At 37.7% G+C, this 18,761-nt stretch overlaps 1 protein-coding gene across 1 annotated transcript in view; it reads right to left on the bottom strand.

Annotated features, from left to right (window-relative positions):
* Positions 1-477: 477 nt before the first annotated feature.
* tmtc3 (transmembrane O-mannosyltransferase targeting cadherins 3) overlaps positions 478-18,761 on the bottom strand; it is a 31,461-nt gene continuing 13,177 nt past the window's right edge. Inside the window, 8 exon segments of the mRNA XM_085165629.1 lie at positions 478-3,542; positions 6,094-6,320; positions 6,543-6,712; positions 7,404-7,507; positions 11,799-11,910; positions 12,077-12,197; positions 12,404-12,552; positions 15,312-15,564. Of these exon segments, the coding sequence (XP_085021755.1) occupies positions 2,644-3,542; positions 6,094-6,320; positions 6,543-6,712; positions 7,404-7,507; positions 11,799-11,910; positions 12,077-12,197; positions 12,404-12,552; positions 15,312-15,564 (2,035 nt within the window). The 3' untranslated portion in view covers positions 478-2,643.

The following is an 18,761-nucleotide window of genomic DNA, read 5'->3' on the forward strand; positions in this document are numbered from 1 at the left end:
TCCTCTCAGGCTGACAGATTTGGCCCTGGCACAGTTCAAAGTGTTGAAGAATTCTTGCTTTGTTGTCATGTGATGTTTTATTCCTACGCTGTACAAAAGTTGTTTTTTTTAACCCCAGGTCAGACTAATTGACTAATTGACTTTTGCTTCATACTGCTGTGGTGAAATGTTTTGAGACCGATCAAATTATCTCCTCCTTGCATGTCACCCTGCAGTTAAATTTGACAGCAGTGGGGAAAAAATAAATTACTCTTTAAATTTTGTAATTTTTGTTTACTTTAGACTTCTACACAACCTTGAACCTTTTTGCAACCACAGGACCCCCCCCCCCATTAGCCATCAGAAGAAACAGATTTAAGGCACCTCTAGCAATAGCTTCCTTTTTCAAAGACTGAAACTTTCTGCAGCAAATCAGTAGGATCAATCCATTTCAAGAACATTTACTGTACGTTAGTAACACACACAGAAGAACAGGCACAGTTTTCAGCTAGTTTTATTTAATAACCGACACCCCCACCACCAATAGATAAAAAACAAAACAAAACCCCAAAACAAAACAAAACAAAAAAATCTTACAAAAAATTACTCAAAATGAGGCGAAACAGAAATCGTGGCAAACTGGATGCATCCTTGTTCCAAACTGTACTTGTTTAACTGGACAGCCAGTTGAATGATTTCGTACATGTTTAACACTGACATGAACTCTACTGAAATCCAGGACTTTAAAAAAAACAAAAACAAAACATGACGATACACACAAATTTGCAGAGACTAAATAACGCACCTTGAAATTAAACCATTACCAGTGGTAAACAAAAACATCTAGCGCATACCAAATTAATAAATAACACTGGATACAATATCCTGTAAATGTATGTACATAGACTTTCAGGGTCACACAATGCATAGCAAGATTTTGTAGTACCACTACAATACTCCTAATCTACAGTAATCAGATCTCCTATGTGAAATTTAAAAAAAAAAAAAAAAAAGTACCAAGCAAAACAATTTGCTGAAACAAATTACGGCACTGTGAAGAGGAAACCACATCATGTTGGGAGCTGTGAAGACACAGCTGTCACCTCACAGGAAAAATAAACTTCTGCTTACTTTGAGCAATGAATTGTACACGGATGACACAACAGCAGTCAACAGGCTGCTCTTCATGACTATCACGGCTTCTGTAGATGGCTGTGACAGTAACAATTTGAAGTACCAGGTAGTATTCTAGCTTGTCACTTCCTCACCATTACTGATTTAAGCATCAGACCTCTTGAACAGTAGCCAATCAGCCACAGGGTTTTATAGTGGTGTAATGACAAAAAAAAAAGAGCCAAGGACACAAGAGGGAGAAATCTGTGCACTTTAAAAAAAACAAAACAAAACAAAAAACTATGTGTGCATGTTCACCAGCAGATCAAGTGTAGTTTTATTGTTGATACTTCGGGGCATTTTTGATCCGACTGATCACATAGCTGTAAATACTGGAAAAACCACCCCCGCCCCGCTCCAAATACAAGGTCTATTATCAAAATTTGAAAATGTTGAACACCCCAATAATGTTTCAATTCCAGCAAGATAAAACAAAAAAATAAAAATCATGACTGTAGAGAAGTATGTCGGGAGATCCATTTTCGGATGGATTTTCAAATGTGCCCTGAAAATCCCCCCCTCCCCTTCTGATGTGAAAGGACCTTTGGCAAATGAAGAACGCATGACGCTGAGGATGACCGTGCGTCACTGCTGACAGTCATATAAAATGGGTCTCGCCAACGTCAAAGCAATGTCTATGGGAGTTTACCGGGAAAGACGCAGGGGAAAAAAACAAATAAAAACAACACATCCAAAACATCTCTAATGGGGCCATGGTGTCTGAAGCATAGGAGCCAGCTGTAGAGATGTTAGGGGGAGGGATGGGTAATGTGACAAAAGGAATAAGATAAATACCTTTAGATAGGTTCACAATGAAATTTTGAGGTAAAGAGGTAAAGACTGCAAGGAGTACTGGCAGTAGCAGGAAGTACGCAGTGAGATCAATAAAGATTAACAAATGTTGCTGCAATGGAATACACATATGCCTGATGTCAGTGTAGTATGGAGTCATTTTGTTCACTGTATGTTTTATTTTGAGGGGGCAAACTCTGCAGATATAATCCTGCTTTGAGGAAATCTGGCAAACATGTCACTTCCCTTAATTGTCCACGATACAATCATTCTGTTTTTAAAAACAATAGCGCAATGACTCACATCTTGGTGAGACAAAAAAAAGAGAAAAAAAATCCAGTGATAAACAATGATTACAAATGAAAAAACAAACAACTACTACCGATCTATGATATGTCATCCCATTCAGATAAAGCACATATGCACACATAGGCATCTACATAAGCTTTAAATAGATCATCCCAAGTTTGCTTTGTGCTTAATTTTACTGTTAATGTTATGAATTTCATGTGCAGATCAAAATTTCCCTTAAATAATTAATGTTAAACCAGCAGACAATACTGAGTGGCCTGTGAAAGCAGATAAATCAAAGAAATAAAGTGATAATTGATTATGATTACACATTGCTAAAGGGGAGAAGTCTTAGTTGGAGCATTAAAGAGCTCCAGAAAAGTAGTCCAGCTAAAAATGGCAACAATGTCAATCACCACTCAATATGCGCTCAATCTCCTCTAGTCTCTTCAAGGCAGCTGCTCTTTTTTTCTCTATATCTTTAATGTCCTTAGTGGACTTACCCTTAGTCCGCTTGTCAGACTGGCTATTATCTAAAGATTTTGATTGGTCCACACCCACACCTCTGACACTTTCTGTAGAGGATTTCCGCTCATTCTTCTCATCCCCAACCTCCTTTCCAACTGCATCAACACCCCTCCCTTCCTCTCCACCCGCAGCAGCCTCTTCTGTGCCCTCCTTAACACTCTGCAGCACTTCCTCCTTGGATGATGCAGCTACCCCCTCCGTGGTTGCTCCCTCAGTGGTAGCTGAAGACAGTGGTTGGCCTGCTGCACTCATGGCAGCCATTTTACTACGTACAATACTCAAGTGGCGACGCACATACTCCTCATTTGGTGCCAGGTCCAGCGTTTCCTCCAGGCATCGCTCGGCCCGTGGCAGGTCGCGCTCCTCAAAGTAGACCACGCACAAGTTGTGCTTCCCTTGGACATTGGTGGGGTCCATGCGTAAAATACGCTCAAAACAGGCCTTAGCACCACGGGTGTCCTTCTTGTGATTCATGAGGATGTCACCCTTAAGGATTAGGCCCTTGATGTGCTCTGGATGGTGGTGTAGCAACTCATCCAACACAGGTAATGCGTCGACTTCACGTTTTGATTGAGAGTAGAGCAAAGCTAGGTTAAACAGAGCACTGCGGAAACCAGCCTGCAGACCAATGGCTTTGCGCATCCACCGCTCAGCTGCTGCATTTTCATTTGCATCCATGGCCAGCATGCCAAGATTGAAATAGCCATTGGCATCGTCCGGCTCCTCCTCCACATAGGTGAGGAAACGACGATTGGCCTCAGGCCAGAACTTGGGCTCACCTGTCACAGGAAACAGACACAAAGCACAAGGTGACTTTGGGTAATCAAACGTTGATATTCAACCACAAAAGGTGCTTTTATGTGCATTGTGCAAGATTTTTTTTTACCTTTAGCTGGTATGAAAAAGTTTAAAACAATAATGGCTAAATGCGACAAAATCCATTGGAAACAGACTTTGTAAACCATGTTTACTGCAATCTTTTTTTCACAGTTTGAGGTTTTGTGATTTTGTTATGTCCCTTTTCCACAATCGCTTAAGGGCACTGAGTGGATAGTCAGCACCACCAGTGATTGAACCGAGGTTTTTCATGTATTGTAATGTGGATTAATTGACTTTTCTCCTCCAAATTTAGCTAATATTGATATATTAGTATGGAATCCACAACTCAAAAACCTGAGGGATGGAGGTTTGTGAGAGTTAATATGTGCATGGGTTTTCAGCTCTTTTAAAAATCAGACTGTAGAATTTATGAGAGACTGTACTGGATGCTAGGACAGTCTATTTTACAACAGCACACTGTTAAGCTAACCTTTATTGAAATAAATTTGTCTTACAATGCATGTCTATTTATCTATGGTAGAAAAGATTGTGGACTTATTGCTCTTGGTGTCAGAACTGACAGACAACTACGGATCATATACAGAGCTATCCATCTGTCCATCCTTGCATCCATTTATCCATGGTAGCTGGGATAGGCTCCTGCCAACTTGCAACTCTTACACAGGGAAAATAAATATTTGCCTCCTTCTGGATTTTTTTGTTCTTTTTGCACATTTGCATAAAACTAATCTTAATATTAGACAAAGATACTCTGAGTAAAAACAAAACAGAAATTTTTAAAATGACAATTGAATTTATTCAGGAAAAGAAGATTATCTCAACTAATCATATAGCATGCATTTTTTGAAAAGCTGAATTCGATTTCATTTGCTAGAGCCAGGCCCGATTACTGCCAGACCTGTTGAACCAAGAATTCCCCGAAATACAAACTGTTTGACAAACTGTCTTACAAAAGGAAAGTGCAAACATGCTCTGATGAACTTAACTAATAAAGTAATTGCTAATGTTTTTCAAATAATTTTGCAAGAAATTCTTTTTTTTTTTAAAAGTGCTGTACTTGATATGTTTAGCCCCTTACAATCAGTAAGGCGTTCTGATTGACCTGCGGCAGCAATGTTCCAGCAGTAGTTTGGTGGGTCATTTAAAAACAGAAGTGGGAAGTAATGATGTACAAAGACAGGAGAGGAGAGGAAGAAGAGAAGTTAGATTTGATAAAATGGAAATTTAAAGCGCAAGTCCTCATGTTTTAAAGTCAGATACTGGGTCGTACATGTGACATTGTTTTTTTTGTGATATTGTGAAATCTGCTGCAAAACAAACAAAGGTAGACCAACTGTGTTATTTAACGGTTGAATGGAAATACTCTGCTAGCAGATCATTACATGAAGTAACCTTTTAAAAAAAAAACAAAAAAACAAGCGCGTCCATGCTCACAGGTGTACACACGGGTGATCACACACACAAACTACACCCTTTTTGGCTCCTACCTCAAAGCACACTGTGCGCTGTCGATCTTACGTGCTGCACAATAATGTTTAATATTTAGTATTTACTATCATATTCCCATATATCATTGTGATGTTGTTTATTCTATTACTCTCGTTTTCTTCTGCTTGTTTTCTTTTCTCTTTCTCAACAGGTGATCCAGGTGATCGATATATGTATTTTTTTTTGTCTGCTTGTTCTGTTGGTTTTTGTTTTTTGCCCTTCTCCCCCGTCCCTCTTCTCAGCTGTTTTTCTTTCCCTCTTTCTTTCTCCCCTTTCTTTCCCCCAGTCAAGTCTGTCCCGTATTCAGCAAGTGAAAATAAAATGAACAATAAAAGGTGAATCAAATGGACCATTATGGCAAGGCTGGGATGGTCAATTTGGTAAAGTGAATCCGTTGGGCATCTTTCTTCGCCTTTAGACAATAATTCTGATGGCAAAAGAGCCAAACGGGACAGGCAAAAAAAAAAAAAAGGAAATACTCTGCAAGTTAGTGCAGGATAAACAGGTTAGTTTGCTGTTCGCTGATGGATTTAAAGTAAATAACAGTGTGTATGACCAGTACACAGTGTCTGTCTAGTATAAAGTTAATATGACCAGCAGGTCAGCTAATCACCTGTACACCAAGAAAACCTAATGGAGCTCTCAATAGAAATTATTGTGAGTTGTGTTTCTTTTCCCGTGCTGAGTCATTACAACTGATATTAGGGTTTTGCCATCTGTGTTTAAAAAGAAAAACAAAATACATGGGTGGAGAAACTAGCAAACACTTTTATTACTGAGCTGATGAAGGATGAATGAACAGAAACTTGGCTAAGAACATCTGTCAGTACATGCAGTGTGCGCTTCAAAATAAGCATCTGGTTACACCCTAAAGGTAATACAAGGTTATTTCCTTTAACAAGTGACAAGTAAGGCTCTCCTCCTTCCTCTTATGAGGAACAATCATGCTTTTACTTCAGCTGGAGACTGGAGTTAAATTATTTATATCCTCATTACACTCACCAGACTCCTGCATGAGAAGTGCTGAGTTAAAGAGTGCCAGCTTGTGGCGTGGGTTGAGCTCCAGGGCATGGTTGAAGTTCTTCAGGGCTTCAGATGGGTCTTTCATCTCAATGTAGACGATGGCCAGGTTATACCACAGGTCAGCATTGGTGCGATCAAGCTCCAAGGCTCTGAGATAGGCATCCCGGGCTTCTGTAAGCTTGTTCATCTTGAGAAGCAGTTCCCCTCTGAGTCAAAAAGAAAACAAATAAATAAATACATATACACTTTAACACATTACTACATTACTTGACCAACAAAATTTGAGATAAGGGGAATGTCTCAGTACAAATCTTTGACAGTAATACATTTAAGATCGTGATTTTATTCATTTATTAAAGAATATGTGTGCCTTTTTAACTCTTTATCTGACAGATAAAGAGTTAAAAAAAAATCAAAACAAAACTTGCCTGCTGATGTAAGCTTGTTTGAAGTCTGGTCTCATGCTTATTGCTTGCCGGTAGAGCTGATCAGCCTCCTCCAGCCGCGAATCATTGGCCCGGATCAGATTTGCTAGGTTTATGTAAACATTGAGATGGTTTGGGGCAACACGCGTTGCATACTTCTTACCAGGAATAACCTAATGTGTGGACAAACAACATTTCATTAGAATCAAAGCTTGTGTAACATCAAATAAAGCAGAGAATTTGAAGGGAGTGGAAAAAAATCATCGTATTACAGTCTGTTATGAGAGATTAGATTTTAATGCAGATTTCTAGTCCCTGTTTTTTGGCTCAGGCCTTTCTGGGTAATGCACCTTGCAACTATAACTCTTATCACTATCATTGCTTTAATCCTGGGAAGGTTGTTTTCCTGAATAGAAGAACTTGGTACCCCCAGTAAAAGTTTGACCAGACCAAAGTCCCTAGCATTTTGAGAAAGTTATTTTTGCTTTTTCAACCAGTTTTGTTAATTGTTGTTTACTTATTTACTGAATGTGGAGTTAAAATAACAAGGATATTTACTAATGTTTCTGCCATGTAAGGTATAGTCACCCCAGAAACCCCATATCTGAGCCAGGAATAATCCTGTAAGTGTTGATCCTAACATTGTAATTAAATAAGCAAAATAACTATAATTCATCAACATCATGCCCACGTTCGTTATATATAATTAAAGTTTTCCATGATATGACTGAAAGGCTATTGTATGCTGCATGATCTGCCACCATCAGGTGGTAAACAGTGACTACCATGAACCTTACAGCCAGGAATGAGTAACAATTGCATAAATGGAAGCAGAAAAAACAAAAAAAGCAAATGATTAAATACCTGCGGCATGAGGGATTTGGCAACCAAGTAAGCCTCTTCTGCCTCTTTGGACTTGTTCAAATTCTTGTAGGTTCTTCCAACATTCATGTGAGCACCAATATCATCTGCAGCAACAAGAATGAGAAAGTGCAGTGAGAAAACAAAATCCTACCCCATCTGTTTATGTGTGTTTTAACACATTTACTAAACATGACTATATTAAATACCAACTAATGCTAAACATGACTAGAAAATATAAATGATTTTCAATTATAACATCAATAGTGTAAGACAAAACAAGCAACATTATTTTGAGGAGCTTATTTAATCCTTCTAGGAAGACGTAAGAAAGCTTTAAAAGAGGTCAGTTTGTAAAGCCAGAACTGATGCTTGATTAGCAGAGCAGGAAATCCTCGCTGGAAAAAATTTGTTTACATTGCTAATCTTTGGGAAACACTTGTGGGTGATGAACCAGCAAAGCTGTGGATATCTCAGTTTATGGTAGGCTTCCTCTAAACTCAGGCATTAAGCACAAACAAAACACACAGACAGACAGATGCCCAAGATATCGAAATGATACACTTTAGATAGTAGGATTACACTTTTGGCCTGTTTGACTGCAGTCATGAGATCTTAGAGTAAAATGAATGGACTCATAACAACTGTCTGCCTATTAACTATGTGTCAAGTGAAGTTTAAAAAAAGCTTGTTGTACTTTCAACTGAACTAGATGTCCAGGGGATTTTTTTGGTCATATTTTTAGCCAAGAGTGTTACTATGTAAGCATTTAATCTTCCAACAGTCACCCTTTTCATTTCTTCTAAACTGCTGCCGAATTAAATCATTGAGTTAACTTCATTACACAGAAACACCCTGTTACATTCGAATTTGCAGCCCATTTGATGGAGCCTACATTTAATTTCTCAATATTCTGTGCTTTTTCTTTGACTCTTTGCCATACTTTAGTCTATTGTCGTCTATCCCCCTTTATTCTTAATCTAATTTTACAATTTCCCATTGATTGTTTTTGTTCCCCTGACTATAGGAAAACAAGCAAATGCATTAACAGACAGCTTAGGTCTTTTGAGCAATGCACAATATCCTTTGTTAAAACAAGTTCCTACTTTACCAAAACTTAAATGAAAGAGGTTGGAAGCAGTAGTTCAAACAGTTTATGATACACTATCAATGCAATCTGAAGTCACATTACTGGCTTACCACGTGACATAGCTGTTAAGAGTTTTTGGAAGAGTCAAGCAATAATGTAAGCAGTGATTACCTACAGTGGGGAAATAATTATTTAAACCCCTGCTGAATTTATAAGTTTGCTCACAAAGAAATGAAGTCTCTAAATTTTACGGTAGTTTCATTTTAATAGAGAGACAACATATCAGCCAAAAATCCAGAAAAAAAAAAACATTACATGAAAGGTGGAAGATCAGCCCAAAACTACATCCTGGCTGTCTGTACTTATATGTGCTTGTTAGGTGCTTGGGACCACAGTCACCAAGAACACCGCTGGTAACACACTACGCCGTAATGGACTGAAATCTTGCAGTGCCCACAAGTGTCCCCCTATTCAAGAAGGCAGATCTATACGCCTGTCTTAACCTTGCCATTTAACACGTAATGATTCAGAGAAGGTTTGGGAGAAAATGCCGTGGTCAGATGAAATCAAAATCAAGCTCTTTAGCATTGGTTGTGTTTGAAAAAAGAGAAATGCTGACTATGACCCAAAGAACCCCATCCCCACAATCAAGCACAGAGGTGGGAACATTAACCTTTGAGGCTGTATTTCTGCCAAGTGTATTGACAACCTATTGCATTGAGGGGCCAATGGATGGAACGTATACTGTAAAAATTTGGATGAGAACCTCCTTTTTTTAGCCAGAACACTGAAGAAAGGTCTTGGATGGTTCTTCCAGCATCACAATGACCAAAAACATACTGCCAAGGCAACAAAGGAGTGGCTAAAGAAGAAGCACATTAAGGTCATGGAGTGGAGTACATCCAGATTTTAATCCTATAGAAAATCTGTCAAGGGAATTGAAGCTTTGAGATGCCAAGCAGAAGCCAACAAACAAAGGATTTAGAGAGGCCTCTCTCTTTCTTCCTAATTTCCTGTCCTTCATTGCTCCACAATCCAATAAAGGCAAAAGTGCTCCAATAACAATCTTACCGTACAAAAAATACTAGGGTACTAAGTCATATTTTGCTTAGAGATCAAGTACTTATTTTACTCCGTGACATGTGGACACCTTTGGATTTGTTTTTTAGTTGACATTCTGTCTCTCTCCATTAAAATGAAACTACCATAAAAAATGTAGATTATTCATTTGTTTGCAAGGGAGAAAAACTCAGCAGGGAATGAAATAAGTATTTCACACACTGTATAAGCTTCCTTGATTTGCTGTTTGAATTTGAAGAGGAAAAATGGTATCTTGTGTAAGTGCAACTATTGTACAATAGTTGCTGTGTGCATTTTTAAATAAGAAAAAAACAAAAAAAACAAAGAAACCTTACAACTAATTCTACATGACAAACAAAATTAGCAAAAATCATACCCTGAAATAAGATAATCAAAAAGCACAATGACTTGTACTTGCTTACTATTCCTACAAATTGAAAAATGAACAATGTTATGAGACGTACAATGAGAACCTCTGACCATCTCAAGCTAGAATTACTTTCTTGCAGTTGTATCCAGCCACCAGTGAAACTGAGGTTATTTACATGACAGACATAAAACATGGTTTCTGGCAGAAAAGTAAATAGGCCTGAGGACTGTTATGGGTCTTTTTGGCTACACCATGGGTAGAGCACTAATGGGCTAGAGCACAAAGGCTAATTTCCTTCATGTAGACTGATAGATGGTTTAGTCTAACATAAACAATAGAAAGATCCACTGAACAATGGTAAGGGATTTTTCTTTGATTCTTTTTCAATCAACAAACATTTTCATGCTCACCATGGTTAATGGCAAGAATAGATCTCTCTCTCTCACTGAAACATATTCCAAATAGAGTTATATAGTGGACATGGACACAGTTTTCCTTTGAGGGCATCCACATTCAAATTGGATGAAGGGTTTAGGAGTTTCAGCTCTTTAACATGTGCAACCCTCTTTTTAAAGGAACCTAAAGTAATTGGACAGTTGACTCAGAGGCCATTTCATTGGCAGGTGTGGGCAATTCCTTTGTTTTGTCATTATCAATTAAGCAGATAAAAGGCCTGGAGCTGATCTGAGGTCTGGTGCTTCCATCTGAAAGACTGTGCTGTGAACCGGCAACATGCGGTCAGAGCAGCTCTCCATGCAGGTGAAACAAGCCACCCTTAAGCTCCGAAAACAGAAAAACCCATCTGAGAAATTGCTACAATATTAGAAGTGACTAAATTTACAGCTTGGTACATCCTGAGAAAGAAAGCAAGCACTGATGAATAGAAAGGTTAGATTGAATATCTAAAAAAGCCAGCACAGTTCTGGAAAAACATTCTTTGTACAGATGAAAACAAGATCAACCTCTACCAGAATGATGGCAAGAAAAAAGTATGGAAAAGGCGTGGAACAGCTTACGATCCAAAGCAAACCACATCATCTGTAAAACACGGCAGAGGCACTGTGATGGCTTGGGCGTTCACGGCTGCCAGTGGCACTGGGACATTAGATAATACTGATGATGTGACACAGGACAGAAGCAGCCGAAGGAATTCTGAGGTATTTAGAGACCTATTGTCTGCCCAAAATGAGCTGAATGAAGTTAAATAATTGGGAGGCATTTCACAACATACAGCCAAAACAACCCAGGAGTTTATTAAAGCAAAGAAGTGGAATATTCTTGAATAGCCAAGTCAGAAATTTGATCTTAACCCAATCGAGCATGCATTTCACGTGTTGAAGACTAAACTTCGGACAGAAAGGCACACAAACAAAAACCAACTGAAAGCTGCTGCAGTATAGACCTGGCGTTAAAATGGAGGAAACCCAACTAAGTATTTGAAATGAAGTTTCATTAGAAATGAAATTTTATTTTTAGTTACTTAAGTTGAGTCCCTGAAATGAAGAGATTGTGTTTAAAAATGCTTTAGTTCCTCACATTTTTATGCAATCACTAAACTAAGCTGAATGTCTACACTTCAACTGTAATTGGGTCTTTTTCATTTAATATTAGTGTTTAAAGCAGTTATACTGTATTATACTGTGTTTCTGTTTTTGTATACCTGTTGGAACAGGTAGAACAACAAGTAAAACAGTTACTCTCAACACAAAGAAAAATACTGTAACCTCATTTGGTATCCTCCACCAAAAAAAAAACAAATAGTAGAAAGAATTTTGCAAACTGTAGTGGATTTTTCATCACTTCCATGAAACCATCCTTCCTTTTTCAATGATTTATGAATGACATCAAAGTGTCTCACCTGGTTGGACTCGAGTAGCCTGGAGAAAATACCGCAAAGCCTTTGCATAATTGTTCTGATTTTCTAAAGCGTGGCCAACATTATTCCACAACTTGGCATTGTTCTTGTTAACCTGAGTAGATGACAAATTAAAAGAGATAACGATAAGAAACATTCGTCTGTTTTGTGAGTGGATGATTAATTCTGGTTTACTCAAAAATTTTAATCACAAGGTGTTTACAGACATTGGCAAACTGACATGACACTCTGCCACCACAAAAACAGCATTTCCATCATACCTTCAAGGCAGATGTAAAGAGAGTATATTCTGACTCCCAGTCCCAATTTCTATGAAAAGTTTTCACTGTGTACGTAGTTAGCAGCACTCCAATCATCAACCAGGAAATCTTCTTCAATTGTCTACAAAGAAAATTATTAAGCAGATCAATGTAATTTTAAATATACATTTTCACAATCTTCACAAAACCTAAATATCTGCACCAATATTAAAAAACAAAACAAAAAAGGGTAAAAGTGTAACCACAAACAGAAACTCATAATTTCACAAACAGTTTTGCACTTCTGAGGGATTCTTCTTTTAAACGTCATTTTGGACAAGAACCTACCCTTTATTTGAGATCATCTTGAATCCATGTGCAACAAGAACACAGAAGCCCATACTGGGAACATAAAGTACTCTCTCTGCCACGACAAACCCCACAGGGAAGAAGAGGTTGGATGCTGGAATAAAAGGCAGGACAATCAAAGACAGGGCCTGCAGGACACACACAAACACGCACAAAAGAAAGAAATAATATGTCAGTTCATATGACAAGCTCAGAGCTCTTTTTTTGAAATACTTAAACAGTCAAAAATTAGCATGGAGAAAAAGTGAAACTAAACTAAGGAAAAAGTGTAACTAAAAACAAGAAAACTGGATTTTGACATGTGTTCAATTTGGGAGCTCATTAAGTTCATTAATACTTCATTCACTTGTAGGTAGCAGGTGGTTAGGTTAAAATCTGTAATTTGTAAAACTTACAATAATTTGCAGGATTTCTCATCTTTGTATGACAAACATGTTAGCTTCATGTTCTTCACCAGTGATCACCTAAAACAAGCACTCTTTAAAAGCTTGCTACATGACGATATAGGAATGACATTTACTGTCTATCTACAAAAGGATTCATTTAAAAAACAAAAACAAAAGCAAAATAAACACAAACACAACCCCCCCCCCCCTCAAAAAACCCACCTAAAGGTAAAACTGATGTCACATTAGCCACAATGCCACCAAGTTCACACACTACATCTCTTTGAACTCAGCCTTAGTTTTGCTATCAGCTAAACGCCTACAAAGTTTTTCTATGATTTCATCTTACAAATATGCAAAACTACTGGACTGACCAATCTCCAAAATATCAAACAGAATTCCAAATAAAGACGGGCTTCAGCACTAAAAACTGACTCTGTGATAGTTCCTGCAGCACATCTACAATCTAGAATGGGGCTCCTCAGCGGACAGTGGTTGTCTAAAACTATTTATTAATATCTCATGCTCCATGTTAGACAGCTGGCAACCTTGCAGTGATGCAGTATGTTAATATGTTGTGATATTGTTATGCAACATTTTCCAAAAGGCTCTTAGCAAACCAGAGTAAACAATGCAAAAGGTCATTATTCAGTTTTTTGTGCTGACTTGTGTTCCCCTTTCTAAAGCTGAAGCTTAGAGCAATATTGTGAGCAAGTTTACTGACCTTTAAGCATGAGAACAATGAACCTATTGCACAACACATGCTAATTTGTTTCTATGTACCTCTGTAAACATTCACCACCCATTCATCCCTTCAAAGCTCAACTAAGAACTTGTGTTTCATTGCTCATTTCTGCTGGCCAACTTCATTTGCCAAAAAAAGCGAAATATACACAAAGAGTGGTAATAAAATTTGTCTTAAAAAAAAACAAACAAACCCCCCCCCCACAAAAAACATAATGGTAAACTATTGCATCAGGTTGTATGTTGAGCCACTACCCAATTTAGTAGGATAAAGTATCATTATCTGGAATGTCTACTAAGCAGTGGATATGACCAGTGGACACAAGGAACCACTTTTTATTCTAAAGTCAGGGCTCTCCGATGGCATTTTGCATTAAAAAACACACACAAAAACGAGTTCTAGTATTTAGAATCTGTTTACATCCCATTAAGCTATGCAAACTGTATGCAATGTGAACCCAGGGCATTACAGAGGGGGATAAAGGACCTACAGTTAGAATGTAGTAGAAAGTAATTCAAGTCAGCATGTTATTCTTTTCCCCACAAGCAGACAGGCGCTATTAAAAAAAAACAACAACAACCCCCCCCCCCCCCCCAAAAAAAAAACAAAACACAATTTTGGCCTATGTAGATCATATGCTTAGGCTATTACAGAGGCATTTTTATGTCACAATACTGTTGTATTTTGAGTTGAGTACAATGAATACTGTACAATATAAAGCACTTTGAGGCGACTGTTGCTATATAACTAAAACTGAATTGAAGTCAATATTGTGCAAATACTTCAAGAACCTTGCTATGTTCCCCAAGAAAGGAAACCACATTTTGTTGGTCATATGTCTCACTAGTAATACTTTTGATTTTTTTTTACTGACCTCCAAACTTTCCTAAATACTTATGAACAATGGTTATAAAGAGTGCTGTTCAAAAGTCTTACAGTACTGAAAATCTATTATTTTGTTGTGTGTTATTTTGATGTAAAGCTAGAAATAAGGATTTGGGAATGTTTAAAAACAGAAGATGTGAAAAGGAGATATTTATGATCCTATACATTTCCAATTCCATTCAAATCCAATTGGCAATTTACTATTTTTCAACAAAATGAAGGAAAACATAGATATATTTGTGTTATGTGTTCTATTAAAGTTTTATATGTCAAAGTGCATCTGCTTTTCAGCAACAAATAAAAGCCTGTCACCGGTCAAGGCCACACCACCAGAAGACAAATACCTTAAGCTTTGTTTACTGGGAAACAGAAAAGCTCTCTTATCACAGATACAAAAAATAATGAAGGCCAAAATCCAATCAGCAGAAGTACTGTCAAAAGACAGCTTTTAGCAGTGGTCTCAGGAGAAAAAAAAAAGGGCCAAACACTTGGGGTTGGACAAGACATTAATATTTCACAGTGAGTGGCTAGAAATAATATAAATAATTACAAGTTTTAGATTTGTGGCAGTAGCAGAAGAGTTAATGTAAGGAGACAAACAAAACAGAATAAACTGCAATATATCAAACCCACAGTGAAACAGGGCGGTGGGTATATTTAAGTCTGGGGCTCATATGCCCACACTGGATGTGGAGATGATGCATCAAACTGATTACAACCTGACCAAGCAGAGGTAACACTTTAGTTTTCAGAACTGCCTAACTGTCTGGTTTATTTTTGTGAAAAAAAAAAATACAAATGTACACGTACACACACACACACACACACACACACAAATATATATACATTATTTAACCACATTTTCTCTCACCATGATGACTGTCTTGGCAGAACTGTGTCTGTATCGCAGACTGTGATAAGCAAGCAGTCCTAGAAAAATGTAAAATACTAGTGTAGCCAGGTTACGCAGATCTACAAGTGATTCCACCAGGGGGATTGTGCCCATAGTCCAGTCACAACAGAGCTCTGAGGGATTCAGCAGGAGCCATGCATTTACAGGAAGTAGGTAGTTGAAAGTCAGTTGTCTGGTGGGTGTAGTGCTGACTGCTGCAGGGTTATCAAATCTGCAAGAACATTACATAGGGAGAGAAGGAGATGATAAACATTACATATTATCCACTTTCCTTTTCCTTGGTGTTATCGTGAAATTCTTAAATCATGAATGCTTTATTCTATCTGATTGGAAGGATCAAATTACTGCAAAACAAGTAAAGAAAAATGATTCAGAATTTATATTTTATTTTTGATATCAGATGCTGTTGATCACATTATATTCTTCTTGAAATAAAGTATATAATAAATGTGCAGGGTGAAAAAATAAGGAAAACCGTAGATGTCATGAAATGTGGGACTTTGGAGTGTATATAATAGTGTGCAATACAATATTATACTGTAGTGCATTTGTATTGTATCTAAGTTTAATTGCTTTCTATCTGACAAATGAAATTCCTCCAGGACACAACACAAATCTACATAAATCACTACGCTTCTGTCGTACGCTGGTTGTGCCATAGTCCTGCCCCCCTTGACTTCAATGCATACAGAATTTAATACAGAAACAGTTATCTAAGAATATAAACAAGGGTGATTTCGTTTATTTTAAATTACATTGCATTTTGTTACATTCATAGTGTTACTCTGGCCCTCGAGGCCAACCATTATGTTGATGTGGCCCTCTGTGAAAATGAGTTTGACAGCCTTGCTCTAAAAGGGATCTCAAAGTGTTTATAGTTCAAATTACCGATATGATGAACAGTCGCTACTGGTGGTGTGATCTCATAACAAGATGGTCTCTGGGTTTATCTATGCAGCTGCCAGTAAAGACGCTACAATAGGAACCGCAGGAGTGTTTTGTATCTGAACTGTTTGGGCAAAGCACATTGCCCAAACTTGCTTTACAGAGGCGTTTCAGTCTACAATGATCACAGCTGGGGATTTTATAATCTAAAGGTGTGGTATTGTTATGGCTTGAACACAGAAATCGTCTCAGACAATCGGGAGACAGCTTGAGGATTAGGCCATCTAGGAACTGGATCTTATCTTTCCTGTCAAATGGCATTAGGCTCGATCCTGTGCAGACAATTTCAAGACAGTTTAGGCTCAATAAATGCATAATCTAGTTGAATTATTACTAATCTGGCATTTTTATGGTGTTCTAACCTCTTAGAATATCCCAACAATAGCTCCATATTATAGGAATTTGGGCATTAAATATCTGTCATTCATCTGGCTCTGTGTTTTAAAGAGATTTACCATGAAAATTCTCAGCTACATTACAAAGGACCTATTGTAAATTGTGTTTACAAATAGTTAAAAACCTTCCAATGATAACTAATAGTTCTGTGTGTTATATTTAAGGTACATCAGCTAAAGTTTAAACAAGTTTACGCCGCACATTCATGTACTACAATTAAGTACCACAAGAAGGCTGTTGTTCAGATTAGGATGCAGTCCCCAAGTTCAACAGTGAAGCATACTAATGGCAGGGTGGAGGAAACACTCATGTTAATGCTGAAAATCAGTTAATGGTAAACGGACTGATTCTTGTATAGCATTTTTCTACTGTTCAATATAATACTAGATGATAGGTAGGGATGGGAAGTTCAATTGCTTGGAATTGTTAGTCTGCCTTTCTATCGATTCCGCTTATCGGTTCTTGCACTCTCGTTGCGATCAGTTGATTTCAGTTCATGTGTTGGAGAAGGAAAATAGTGGCGCAGTTTACAGTGTGGATATGGACATTACTTTTATTTTTATTGCATTATACTGTTAACACAACTTTAGCTCTCTGCAAGCACAGCATGCTAATGCTACATTAGCCAAGAGCCCAGAGTGATGTTAAAGCTGAGTAAATGCTGACCCCAGCCGTGATAAGGTGAGCTGGTATTTGCGGTGAAGCCAATCGCTGCTGAACTTCAACGAGTAACAAACTAATCACCAGTCAGGCTGCAGCCTCTATTTCTACCTGTTCATGTTTCTACAGTAGAATCACCGTGAAGATCGCTTTAAAGTTTCCTTAAAGTCTCTGGTTTTCATCTTTGATTTATGCTGTCAGCTTTGTGTTCATACCTAAATAAGAAAGATCAGGTGTCCTCATTAGGGGCCGTAGCCTCTAGGCTTATATTTTTAATTGGTAATTATGAAACAGTATGTTACATAAGATTTTACAGATTAACATGAAAGTAAATAAGCCAGTAGTATAATGCAGTGTTTCCCAACCTTTTGGAGCCATGACACCCCCCCCCCCCCCAAAAAAAAAGTCCCAAAAAGCATATTGATAATTTTTCCCCACCAAGTATAGCGGAATTGGCTTGGTTTGTCCCCAGTATACCTTTTTTGCTTTCTTCTGACCACTACTCATCCTAGGTCCTTCATCTGGGTCGGAATTTTCTCCAGGACCCAGGTCAGATTGACTACTTTTTATTTTCAAATATTTATCTGTATTGTCTCACAGCATGACTATAATTTATAGTCATGCTGTGTCTATGACTGTAATTTCTTCTTTTGTTTTACTGGCAGTTGAATTGAAGAGAAGGTAGTTGTACTGCCCTCTAGTGGAAGAGAATGTAATTGTTTTTCCTGTTACTCACGCAGATTGCTTAGAGTACTAATCAGGTGGAACCAGATAATCTTCCACGGCACAACTGATCATTTCTCACAGCACACCTATGTGCCACGGCACAATGGTTGAGAAACACTGATATAATTGTAATTGTAATACTTGTATACAAAAAGGTATTCATTCTAATATTTGTCATGTAAGAATAGCTTATAAAGGAAGCTAATTCTTTAACTTTACTTGACTTACAAGGTTTCAGTAAGAAAAACCGTCAAGCCCATTGGCTTTGGCAAACAGAGGGATGATCCAATTGATTAATATAACGCCATCCACCTAATATAAAGCTTGTTGTGTGGCACAAAGAGAATAGCTGATGAACAGGCTTTCTTGCAACATCTGTGCAAACCCAGTGTTAGAGAGAATAAAACACTGAATAGTATATTATGCAGAACGAAGAGAGAACATTGAATCTCATACAGCAGTTGATAAATCCTACTCTGAAATTGTTTTGAGCAATGACAGTGTTCCTTTATTCTTTTTCCCTCCAGTGGTATTACACATTAAAGCACATTAGCAGGATAGTAAGATAAGTGAGATTAACAGTAGCTTGTGTATGAAAAAGTGTAAAAAGTACAAAAATAACCCAACAGTTTTATGTTATTAGCAATTCAACAGAATCTCCTCTGTTGCGTTTATTATTAA

This window comes from Neolamprologus multifasciatus, chromosome 7 (genome assembly GCF_963576455.1).
Source record: "Neolamprologus multifasciatus chromosome 7, fNeoMul1.2, whole genome shotgun sequence".
In the NCBI taxonomy this organism is placed as follows: domain Eukaryota; kingdom Metazoa; phylum Chordata; class Actinopteri; order Cichliformes; family Cichlidae; genus Neolamprologus; species Neolamprologus multifasciatus.